At 33.0% G+C, this 11,728-nt stretch overlaps 2 protein-coding genes across 3 annotated transcripts; one reads left to right on the top strand and one right to left on the bottom strand.

The window, feature by feature from the left end:
- Positions 1–507: 507 nt before the first annotated feature.
- On the bottom strand, positions 508–2,546 carry LOC126775008 (deoxyribonuclease TATDN1). The gene is made up of 6 exons (XM_050496718.1): positions 2,415–2,546; positions 2,003–2,182; positions 1,720–1,903; positions 1,147–1,350; positions 863–1,072; positions 508–778 (listed from the first exon to the last, which is right to left on the bottom strand). The coding sequence occupies exons 1-6, from the start codon at positions 2,446–2,448 to the stop codon at positions 670–672; spliced, it is 921 nt and encodes a 306-aa protein (XP_050352675.1). The 5' UTR covers positions 2,449–2,546; the 3' UTR covers positions 508–669.
- Positions 2,547–3,721: 1,175 nt separating this feature from the next.
- On the top strand, positions 3,722–11,552 carry LOC126774990 (antichymotrypsin-1-like). Of its 2 annotated transcripts, none has more exons than XM_050496688.1 (9): positions 3,722–3,883; positions 6,403–6,506; positions 6,907–7,050; positions 7,573–7,773; positions 8,136–8,234; positions 8,595–8,735; positions 10,135–10,347; positions 10,722–10,854; positions 11,349–11,552. In XM_050496688.1, the coding sequence occupies exons 1-9, from the start codon at positions 3,856–3,858 to the stop codon at positions 11,477–11,479; spliced, it is 1,194 nt and encodes a 397-aa protein (XP_050352645.1). In that variant the 5' UTR covers positions 3,722–3,855; the 3' UTR covers positions 11,480–11,552. The 2 variants fall into 2 exon arrangements, with proteins under 2 accessions (XP_050352645.1, XP_050352644.1); XM_050496687.1 differs by lacking the exon at positions 3,722–3,883 and adding an exon at positions 6,020–6,158.
- Positions 11,553–11,728: the final 176 nt, after the last annotated feature.

Here is an 11,728-nt window from a genome sequence, read left to right as displayed (position 1 = left end):
GGTTAATCTAAAATGACTTAAAATATTACTAGATAATTTCCACTGCTTTTTTTGTGCTTACTCCTTATTTAGAAATATAAAATAATTCGTCAAATAAACGACAGTAAGTGTTTGTGTCAAAAAGTAGTTTTATGTCAAAATAAATAATATAATGCTGACTGAGTTATGCTACGACGGACATTCTTACAGCCACCTCGTTTCTATTTAAATTTATCTCATAAAATAAATTTATCATTTATAGCATTACCTTATTTAATAAAAAAACCGGTAGGAATTATAGGTATCATCTATTTAGTTATTTATATGACTATGAGTCTCTTTATCTTTACTAGATTAATTCATAACAACAAAATTTAAATAATTCGTTTTATTCAAACCAAATCTATATTATACTGTAGCATATTAATGAAAGGTTACTTCCAGATTTTTGAATGCCAACTAATAACTTTTATTAGGTACATATTAAATATTTCATTTTAATATTCCATTAACTTATTAAAAGTGATAATTATTAAAAAATACATATCAGTAGACTGCAATTATTAAATTGATTATTGTAGTAAAAAAATAAATATTAATATCTTTATTTACATACATAGAAAATGCAGTAGTTAACACTAGTCTTGTAGCTGAGTGTCGACACAACAGGCCGAGAAATACCTCCATAATTTAATTTAACTTATTACCAAAGAACAAATTGTTAGTGTTATTATAAATAGCTTCTGCTAATTCATCAATATTTTCTTTTCTAATGGCAGACAGTATCTCAAGCACTTGCCTATAAAAAGAAAATTTAATTAATAATATTTATGTATGTATGGTATGATTATTTTTAAAATTACTAAATACGATTTTTTCTTACACAATGTTAACTGGTTCATTTCTTCCTTTGACTTGATTATTTGAATCCACCGAGTACTTTTCCTTCTTAACAGAAGGGAACTTAGTTACCACATGAGCATAGCTTGGATGTGTGGCCTTAACTTCACACCATGGACAGTCTGTCTCTATCATCAATCTATCCTGAGGTATCTTTGCAGCAACCTCTAAGTTATCCTTTGTCCTGAGTGAACTGGAATATTCATAGTTTTATGATTATTTGTAGTTTATATTTTAATCTGACTATGAAAATTAGAAAACACTTACCATCCATTAATACCAATATACAAATCTAAAGCTAGAATCTTTTCTAATGCCTCTTGAGAACCATCAAAAGAATGCACCACACCACCAACTATTTTGCCCTTGTTCCTACTCAATATTTCAACAAGGTCATCAGCAGCAGCTCGGCAATGAAGAAACAGGGGTAACTGGAACTCGCTGCTCAATTGGAGTTGTAGCTCGAAGTATCTAATAAAAAGTATAACATTATTTATTTTTATTAATGTAAAATAATATTTTATAATTCTATCATAATATAAAACCTTGACTCCTGAAAACTGCTGAATTGTAATCACTAATTAGGCTCAGTGGTGCCTCCTGGATATTTTTTTATGTAAGAGAATGCAAAAGTGCTGGAGGCTCTGTTGATGGAAAGTAACTACATGAACGTCTGCGACTAGAGGGATTGGAGGTGTTTTGCCAGTCTTTTGTAAATTTAGGTATTGTATCCAGTAGGTTCAAAATGGTACCTTGATTCAAAATTGTTTATACAAAACTTTTATATTGACAATTAGATAAATGACATATTAATAAAGTAAGTAATTTAATAATACTTACTTTAACTGAACCTCTTTCTCACAAAAGTGCAACCTGTCATAGTCTAGTCCACACTCGCCAATTGCTACGACTTTATCTCTATTTTCTTTTATCAGAGTTTTTAGATCATTGAGATATGTAGTAGAATCCTGCACAAAGTCATTACATCTTGTCGGATGACATCCTACGGTAGAAAACAATCGTGCTGAAAATTACATTGCAAGTACAAACAGCTATTACTAAAAAAAAATGTTGATACTTATACATAGTAAAACATGTTATACAGCAAAAAAAAAGTACTTACAATCGGTACGTGATAATTCGATAGCTTTCTTGCTGTCGACTAAGCTACCTCCAGTAATAATCATTTTGTCCATTCCAGCGGACCAGCTGCGTTTTAGAACTTTGTCCAAATCAGGTTCATGTTTTTTAGAACCGTGATATATTCCTTGATACATCTCATCGGTCAAATTAGCACCGATATCTAAAAAAAAAGAAATATTTATAAATGATTACCAGCTAACCTAACGTCAATTAAATAATAGTATATGTAGTAGTAGTATCAGTTGTCTGGTTTCCATAGTACAAGCTACTACAAGCTCTGTACAAGCTTAATTTGGGATCAGATGGCCGTGTGAAAAATGTCCCAGGATATTATTATTATTATATTAAATAATAATATATTACGATAACATATCATATGTTCATTTACTAACCTATAAATTTTTTAATTGAAGTCATTCTTTTCATTAAGAAAATTTAAATTGAATACACTTGCTTACTTTAGTTCTTCTTAGTATAAATAAGTTTAAAATTCAATAGTTCATTCGATAATTTGACACTTGACAGTTAACCGGTGTCACAACTCGCACTTTTATAAAAACGATTATTAGCGACTTTATTAGCGACTGTAAATACACTCCAGAAAAGTAAAAAAAAAAGTATCAATAGATAATAATTGTTTAAACAAAATACTAGTTAACTCACGGGATTTGTCGTACATAAAATATGTACTTGCTTACTTTATATTTTATGTATGACAAGATGTATGATATGCAATAAAAGTACGAATGTTATAACTTATAAATGATAAAAATACTTTTGCTATAATATTTTACTTTCAGATGAGAAAAACAAATGCAATGAAAACTGGGTAGGTACCACCCACTCATCAGATATTCCACCGCAAAAGAGCTGTACTTGGTATTGTTGTGTTCCGTTTTGAAGGGTAAAGCCAGTGTAATTACAGGCACAAGAGACATAACATCTTAGTTCCCAAGGGTGGTGGCGCATTGGCGATGTAAGCGATGGTTAACATTTTTTACAACGCCAATGTCTATGGGCGTTGGTGACCACTTACCATCAAGTGGTCCATATGCTCGTCCGCCTACCTAAACTATAAAAAAAAACGCCACATAAAGGATTAATAAATATGAATAAATATAGATTTATTTCTGTTAAACAGGTGTTTTTCTAAAGGAACAAGTTTCTTCTCTTCTTTTTGTTACATTGCTAAAAAAATATTTAAATGTCAGCTTCGGTCAAAGACTCGTTATTCGTCGGTTAACAGTTTCAATCAAATAACATATAATATACAAAATCTATAGTTTTGGTAGACTATTAAATATATTATAAAATTTAATTTTTAACAACTGAATTTTAAAGTGTCCCAAAGTGTCGCTTTTTAGTAGAAATAACCTAAAAATCCTCATTTATACGTTTAGGTGTAATAATAATAACAAGTGAGTATATTAAAAATCTAGTGATATTATTATATATAGAGTATCTTGTCTAATGAGTTTTGTGGTTTTTCTTTTTGTAAATATGATAATGTTTTATGTAGTTAATTTGATTTTAAATTCACATTAATTTTATTACTTCAATAATACAATATCGATTATCTGTAGCTGGCCAGATTCACAATAATTAAAAAGTGATTAGCAGATACGAATTGCCTACCGTCTTCTTTTTGTTGTTGTAAAAAAATACTCCATTCAGAATAATTACTATAAGTCGCTAACACATCAGCTTGCACCACAGATTAATAACATATGATATCGGATAATATATCATATTTACGGCACTAAGGTAAACAAAGGCACAGGCAGTTTAGAGTTGAGTTGAATCGAGGAACGACGTCTGCGGTCAGACTTGAACATGGAAAAAATATTATTACTATTTGTGGGTAAGTACGATGACTAACTAATCGTAGAAGAGACTTATAGTAAACTTTTATTGATACAAATTTAACAGCATAAGTTAATACTGCATTTCTACGCACATAAATGTAAGATAATTGTTTCATTTTTGTTTGTAAATGATGTTATTACAACTTTCATAAATATAATAAAAAACATTAAATATAGATTATAGATATCGTAACAAACTGCGAATGTCCCACTACTGGGCTAAAGGCCTCCTCTCCTTTTTTGATGAGAAGGTTTGGAGCTTATTCCACCATGCTGCTCCAATGCGGGTTGGTGGAATACACATGTGGCAGAATTTCAGTAAAATTAGACACATGCAGGTTTCCTTACGATGATGTCCTTCACCGTAAAGCACGAGATGGATTATAATTACAAATTAAGCATATGAAAATTCAGTGGTGCTTGCCCGGGTTTGAACCCACGATTTTCGATTATGATTCACGCGTTCTTACCACTGTGCCATCCCGGCTGTTATTATAGATATGTATATATTATATTATTATTATTAGATATTAGATTTTTTATTAAGTATTAAGAGTTATGTTGCTTATTTCAAAAATTTGTACAGTCTTTCTAATTTCAGTCAGTCTTAACTTAACTTAAAACCTAACTTACGTTAAAAATAATTGACTAACGGGCATCGCCTATATTTATGTTTTATACAGGATTATATGTGTATATCGGTGTCAATAGACATATGTGAACTGAACTGGTTTTATTTATTTATTTATTTGGTGGCCGTTCGTTTATATTCATATACAAACATTGTCTTTGGTTTGTAATTACGAAACAAAATAGTTTAAAATGTTTTGTTAGTTCGATAAAAATCATTAATATGTTTATGTCGAAGTAAATAAAGGCTGATCAAGGATTTGATTACAATATATGGAGCTGTGGTCACGTGTAGGAATAAGATTTAGGCAAATGTTGCTTAATTAAACACTTGCCGCAAACGCGTTGTGTACTCTTGTAGGTACAATATTAATGTTTATTAAAATACTGCGCCTTTATTTTTAAGAATTGGGTTTTTTATGGAAAAAAAGTGACGCCACAAGCGCTCGGAAAATCAGCGCATATCAATAAATATCAATTTATTGAAGAAAACAAGGCAATAGCAGTAAGTTCGTTAAATGTATGCTTTTTTAATAAGCATTTACTTAAATGTACTTGTTTAATGATGTTTATTCCTTTTGCGAATATCAAATCAACAATTGCGAATATAAATAAGGCCGGTAATATATGTTAATTAATTTCAAATAGTACAATAAATTAAAACTAGTTTTTTTTTTTGTTTTAACTCAGATTACAGGTATTATAAAAGTTCAAAAATAGCTGTTAAGTTCTGTTAAACACGAGTAGTAGTAGAAATTTGGCAACTCCTTTCTTTGTCGCACTTCCAAAAAATGGAATTCCTTACCAGCTCACGTGTTCCCCTCCTCTTACAACCCGGGTTCCTTCAAACGAGGCGTGAAGAGGCATCTTGCGGGCCGGCAAGGCGAAGGCGGCTAGTGCAGAACGTTTTTCCCGACTGTACTGGCCGTCGTCGCGTTTGGACTCTACTACCACTTACCATCAGGTGGAGTAGAGTCATTTGCCCTCCCGGCGAATATAAAAAAAAAATAATAATTATATAGTACAGGTAGTATAGGAGGTACTTACATAATATATTGTAAGCCAACATTTAGAAATATGTTACGTCACAACTTACTAGTCATCATAATATAAATATGAAAACATTTTCTTATATATTTCATCATTTTGAGTTTTTATATCTGTATCTTAAAACGAGATGGCCGAGCGGATGGACGGCTTACGTAGATTTCAATCGACGTTTGCGGGTGCAAATCCTGGCAAGCGCCGCATACATTTTAGTTAGGAATATAGGCCAAATTTAATAATAAACGTAGTAATGGTTAATTGAATTATTTTAGTATTTACGATGACATAGTATAAATCCATATATAATATTTACTCCATGGCCAATAGGACGGGGTGGTAGTCCTAGTAGGGGCGACAGCCGTTTTCATAATCTTTACCTTTTTATTGTAATATTTTGATTTGAAGTTTTTAAAGAAATTTAAAGAACTCACCTAATCAAAATCACACAAGTACTCGAAAACTCATTTTAAATGCCGTTTATAGGTTTTGGGCATAAAGACCAGATCGTGCCGAAAAAAGATATTGGAATTTTCTATTATCAAAATACTTTGTTAGACAGTCCGGAATCTGGAAGTTGGAAGTGTATCCACTCCTGTGAGATTTATAATTAATGCTACGTACTCTGTAATTAAGAATCGTATTTAGAATCGTAGCTGTAGATTGACTTGAAATTCTTCTACTCAAAGAATCGTTCTATATTTTATGAGTAAATATATAAATGAATTTGCTGAAAACTAAAGTACTCAAACACATATATATATTTTTAATAGGAAATAACTCAGGATGTATTTCTTTAGTAAGAAAAGTCATCAAAATGTATTCGTATTTGCTTTTTCAGGTGCCCTCTTCGTCACCGCTGTACATTGTACTTATACGTTTCCAAATTACAAAAGAACGACGTTCGGTGATTCAATTGACGTCGCTTCCATGAAGCTCTTAAAGGTATATTAATAGTATTTATTCTTATTAATTTATTTAATAAGATTCGGAATACTGGTTGGATTTTATTAAAATATGACATAGAATTTGATTATATTTTAAAATTCGACACAGGCTGATTAATTGTACGCATACTAAAGTAGGTAATATATGGGCATTTAAAGTATGGGTGTGGCGTGGGCGTTGATGACATTTTATTTACGTACGGTAATTTTATTATCCATATTAATAAAAACATTCATAAAAGTTTCTGAGCAAAGTGGGCGATTATCGGCTAGCTTCTATCAGTAATGCAGTTGGAAAATAAGTTGGATAGTTGGAATTATTAAAATTTGTAAGATCCTCACAGGTAAGGTCGTGACTCCAAATTAGTAACTAGTAAATATATAAAATTCATTTGCAGGAAATATATGAACAATCTGTTGACAAAAATGTAATTTCATCACCTCTAGGCGTGTTGATCCTCCTCGCCCTCTACGCATCCGGGTCGGAAGGAAAGACCCGTGACGAAATCATGGCACTCCTAGGTTCAACTGATTATGAACAGGTATGTATATTACAAGAGGATAGCTGTTGTCTGTAGTTATTAACATTGAAAGATGAATCATATATATTTATCTTTTTCATTTAAAATATTAAAAGCCGTGTAACACCAAAATCCCAAGTACGTCAATATCCAAGTGATTTTTATAATATAGTTTGGTGGAGGTGCAAATAGACCACCGCATGATATGTGGTCATCAGTGCCCATAGACATTGGCGTCTTATGAAATATTAACCATTCCTACATCGCCAATTTGTCACCAACCTTGGGAACTAGGGTGTTATGTCCCTTGTCTGATCCGGAACCCAAAAACACAACTTTATTAAATACTTGGCTTATTACTATTTGACCGTGGAATATGTGATGAGTGGGCTTGCACAAAGCCCTATCACCAAGAAAAGTACGTAACTATTTTTTTATTATTACTACATACTATGGTGGCAGACGTGCAAATGCATTTGATGTAAATGCCCATAGTCATGCCCAAAGATTTGGTTAAAGATATTGTCATAAGTATGAGGACAGTTTCCAGGTTCCTACAGTCAGTTGAGCGAAAGATTCGCATCAATGGATCCAAACTATTTAATACTCGCTAACAAAGTTTTGGTATCTGATAAATACACTCTCGACGAGGGTTTCCTTAACACGGCGAAAACTTATAAAAGCGAAGTGGATAACATAAACTTTAATGATCGGAAAATGGCTGCGGATGTTATTAATAACTGGGTAAGATCAGAATGCAATATTCTATTAGAAGTATTCTAATATAGATGTCCAACACAGTCGAGGTTCTTCCTCACAGAAAACACCCTTAGAACGTTCTCAATCTCTATGTCTCGAATTCGCAATAATCATAGATATTAAGATCTTTCAATAGACAATTACTACTTTTATTGTTTTATTTTTTAAAGCTAATTAATTTCATATATAGTAACTTCTTTGAGAATACATCATTGTATATGATTTATAACAATTTTTTTGAAGTAAAAAAATCCTGTTTTTTATTTTTTAAAATATCACGAGATACGTTTAGAAATCTATATATTTAGTGTAAGTTGAGTGATTTTTATTATAATATTATATTACAGTCATCCAAAAAAACAAAGGGATTGATCGACCAACCAGTCTCCGAATCTGATATCGATCCGGCTGCTGCTATCGCGCTCCTAAACGTCATTTTCTTCCAGGTAAGAATCTATATGTATTACAAATTAAAGCCTCCTACCGCGTTTGTCAGTATGTTTGTTCGGGTTAATTTTAAAAACGTATGTAAGGATTTTAATTCCGTTTTAACGTATAGCCAGAACAATTACAGTAAAGACCATTTTTTTTAGACCAGCGAGGCAGCCAAAGCAGAATATCATTCTATGTATATAAAAATTCGTATGGTTCCTCTAGCAAAGGTTAACCAATAACTTATTTTTTACAGAAATAAAGATTCTATAATATATTTGCTGACTAAACAGATTTATTATATATGTAGACAATAAAAAGTTATTATAAATGTTAATTTTCTAACACTTCTGTGAATATTAAACCTTAAACAGGGCCACTGGCACGTACCCTTCAACGCAAGCAAGACCAAGGAGCAGGATTTCAACGTGGACAGGTCCACGATCGTGAAGAAGCCCATGATGCACCTCAGGCAGTCACTCTACTATCGCGAGGACAAGGAAATGGGCGTTAAGGTATAGGCTTTTTTTATAGAATAGGAAGACGGACGAGCATATGTGCCACCTGATGGTAAGTGGTCACCAAACGCCCTTAGACATTGGCATTGTAAGAAATGAAAAGAAAGCGATGGTTGACACATCGCTTACATAGCCAATGCGCCACCAACCTTGAGAACTAAGATTTTATGTCCCTTGTGCATGTAATTACACTGGCTCACTCACCCTTCAAACCGGAACACAACAATAACAAGTACTCCTGTTTTGCGGTAGAATATTGATGAGTGGGTGGTACCTACCCAGACGAGCTTGCACAGCAGCAGGGTGTTCTTATTTAAAATAGGTAGACAGACTGGCAAATGGACCAAGGAAGGGAAGTGGTAACTGTAAGAAATAAAAACTATCCCTTACGATCCAATTGTCAATCCTGTAGTTACACTGTCTCACTTAAACCTGAAAAAAATAATACTAAGTATCACATTTTATCGAATAACATGTCAGTTAAATATTATCTTATGTATATTGTTTAATATAAATACGTATGAGTGTAAATTAAAATGTTACTCATTTATTATTATCACCATAAATCTTGAGTCTCGTATATATCTTAATACTGTATATATTATATGTACGTATTAATCACTGTCTGGTTAGCCGTTATATAACCCTACTTATTTTTTGTTTGATACATAAGTAGAAGAAAACCTGATATGCGGTGCTTGCAGTTTACAAATAGACGTAAAAAGCGGCTGGAGACTACCAATAGCCGCCGTCAAGCCTTGTCTACTTAATTTATTGAATAAACTGCACAGCACGTCTATTTAACGCCAAATGAAATCATTTGGCGTTATTGTAACTAGTTTAAAATCATCTGGCATTGGTCACTTAGCTAAAAAATAATGATAATTTAAATGATATATATCTCATTGTGATTTAATGTGTATTTTTAATCAATTCCAAAAAATGGTTATATAATTTCAATGCATTTTTTTGTTAAGTCTGTTCATCGATTGTTTGAAATGATTGGTGAAATCAAAGACATTAAAATGTCCCCAAAGACAATTACTAGTTTTCAACTAGTTAGACATTTTCCCAACACCATAAAACATTTTTTTTTTTTTATAGAATAGGAAGGCGGACGAGCATATGGGCCACCTGATGGTAAGTGGTCACCAACGCTCTTAGACATTGGCATTGTAAGAAATGTCAACCATCGCTTACATATCCAATGCGCCACCAACCTTGGGAACTAAGATTTTATGTCCCTTGTGCCTGTAATTACACTGGCTCACTCACCCTTCAAACCGGAACACAACAATATCAAGTATTGCTGTTTTGCGGTAGAATATCTGATGAGTGGGTGGTACCTACCCAGACGAGCTTGCACAAAGCCCTACCACCAGTAAACATGCAACAGATGATCGATTTGCCGTACAAGGAGTCAAAATTCCGTATGGTAGTTGTTTTACCGAATGAAGTCGACGGTCTTCCGGATGTGCTGGACAAGGCTGCAGAGAAGGGACTCTTAGAAAATATCTTCCGGATGCATCCTACCACGGGTTCTGTGATTTTAGACATGCCTAAATTTGAAACCAGGACGAAGATAAATCTAAATGACGTTTTGAGCAAGGTATGAAAAATATTAGTAATCTTTTAATAATATTTGGAAATTATATTGTGAGGATGTCATTTCACTGAACGATAACAATCGACAACCATTATAACTTAATATAGATACATATATTTAACAGGCAGTTATAAATTAATTCGTAAATAATTACTGCTAGCCAAATTACTTCTGCTTAGGAAAAATAAAATGAGGTTAACTCGCCGCGTTGTTCTTTTGTGGAGCGCATAAATATGTGTTGCATGAGTGTTTCAGTATTAAACCAACGCATAATGTTTGACACAAGAAAAATAGAGCTGCTTCCGGTATTTTATTGATCAGAAGAGATTCTTATTTACTTTTCTATGCAATTTTTTGTGATATTTTATATTATTTAGGTAGGGGTGACCGGTATATTCAAAAATGCATCGTCGGGTATAGTGAAGGAGCTCGGCGTGATGGTCTCAAAGGCGCTGCAGGAGGCGTACGTCAAAGTGGACGAAGAGGGCGCCACCGCTGGAGCCTTCACGGGTATTCCTCAGACTTCATCTAATATGTCACTAGAATTGATCGCCCAAAAATTTACCTAACTCTTGACACTAATAACTAACTCTTGAAACTAATATCGTATTTCGTTTGGGTCTCTCCCAAATTACAGGAAATATAGAAATTGGAATAATTTAAAACCCTATCCGTACTACTCGGCAAAACAGATGTAATTATCTTCATTTATACAAATCATAAAATATCTAATGTGTAGTAGTTGAGTTATATTCTGGTCTGATGATTGAAGGATGACATTATGACATATAACTCGAGCCAATAGAGTTGTCAAATATCCTGTAGATTGAGATGGAGAGAACTTTCCTTCAATGGAGAGACATATTTGATTGTATTTAGTAGTATAACTTAGGTCTTGGTATATATATATCCAACTCCAAATAGAAAAGGAGATTTTAAAACTAAAGAAAACAACTCATAATGTTCAGCCTTACTGCTTATCTTGTCCTTAAATTGTTTTACAGGTGTGGTGGCAACACCGCTATCGTCTTGGTCTCGGCCGCCGCCCTCGATACCCTTCAAGGTGGACCGTCCCTTCTTATACGTGATCTTAAACGACGACATTGTACTGTTCGCTGGGACCTACACCCACTAAATTGACTTGTATTCTATAATTTTTCATGTAAAAAATAACGTTTGTGTTAAATAAAAGTACATTTTTATCTGTGTTCTCTGCATATCATTCAATGTTATAGGCAACAGCGCGGCAGTCGGCGCGTTTTACATATACGCGTGGGCATGTTTAACCGACGTATGTCCATCATAAGCTGTACCCTATTTGATATGATTGATCATATAGATCTGAGTTCAACTTACCTTGGAAGAATCTACATGAAAGTGTCCA

This window comes from Nymphalis io, chromosome 17 (assembly GCF_905147045.1).
Source record: "Nymphalis io chromosome 17, ilAglIoxx1.1, whole genome shotgun sequence".
Classification (NCBI taxonomy): Eukaryota; Metazoa; Arthropoda; class Insecta; order Lepidoptera; family Nymphalidae; genus Nymphalis; species Nymphalis io.
Note: the sequence above shows the minus strand (reverse complement) of the source record. Positions and strands in the feature narration are given on the sequence as shown.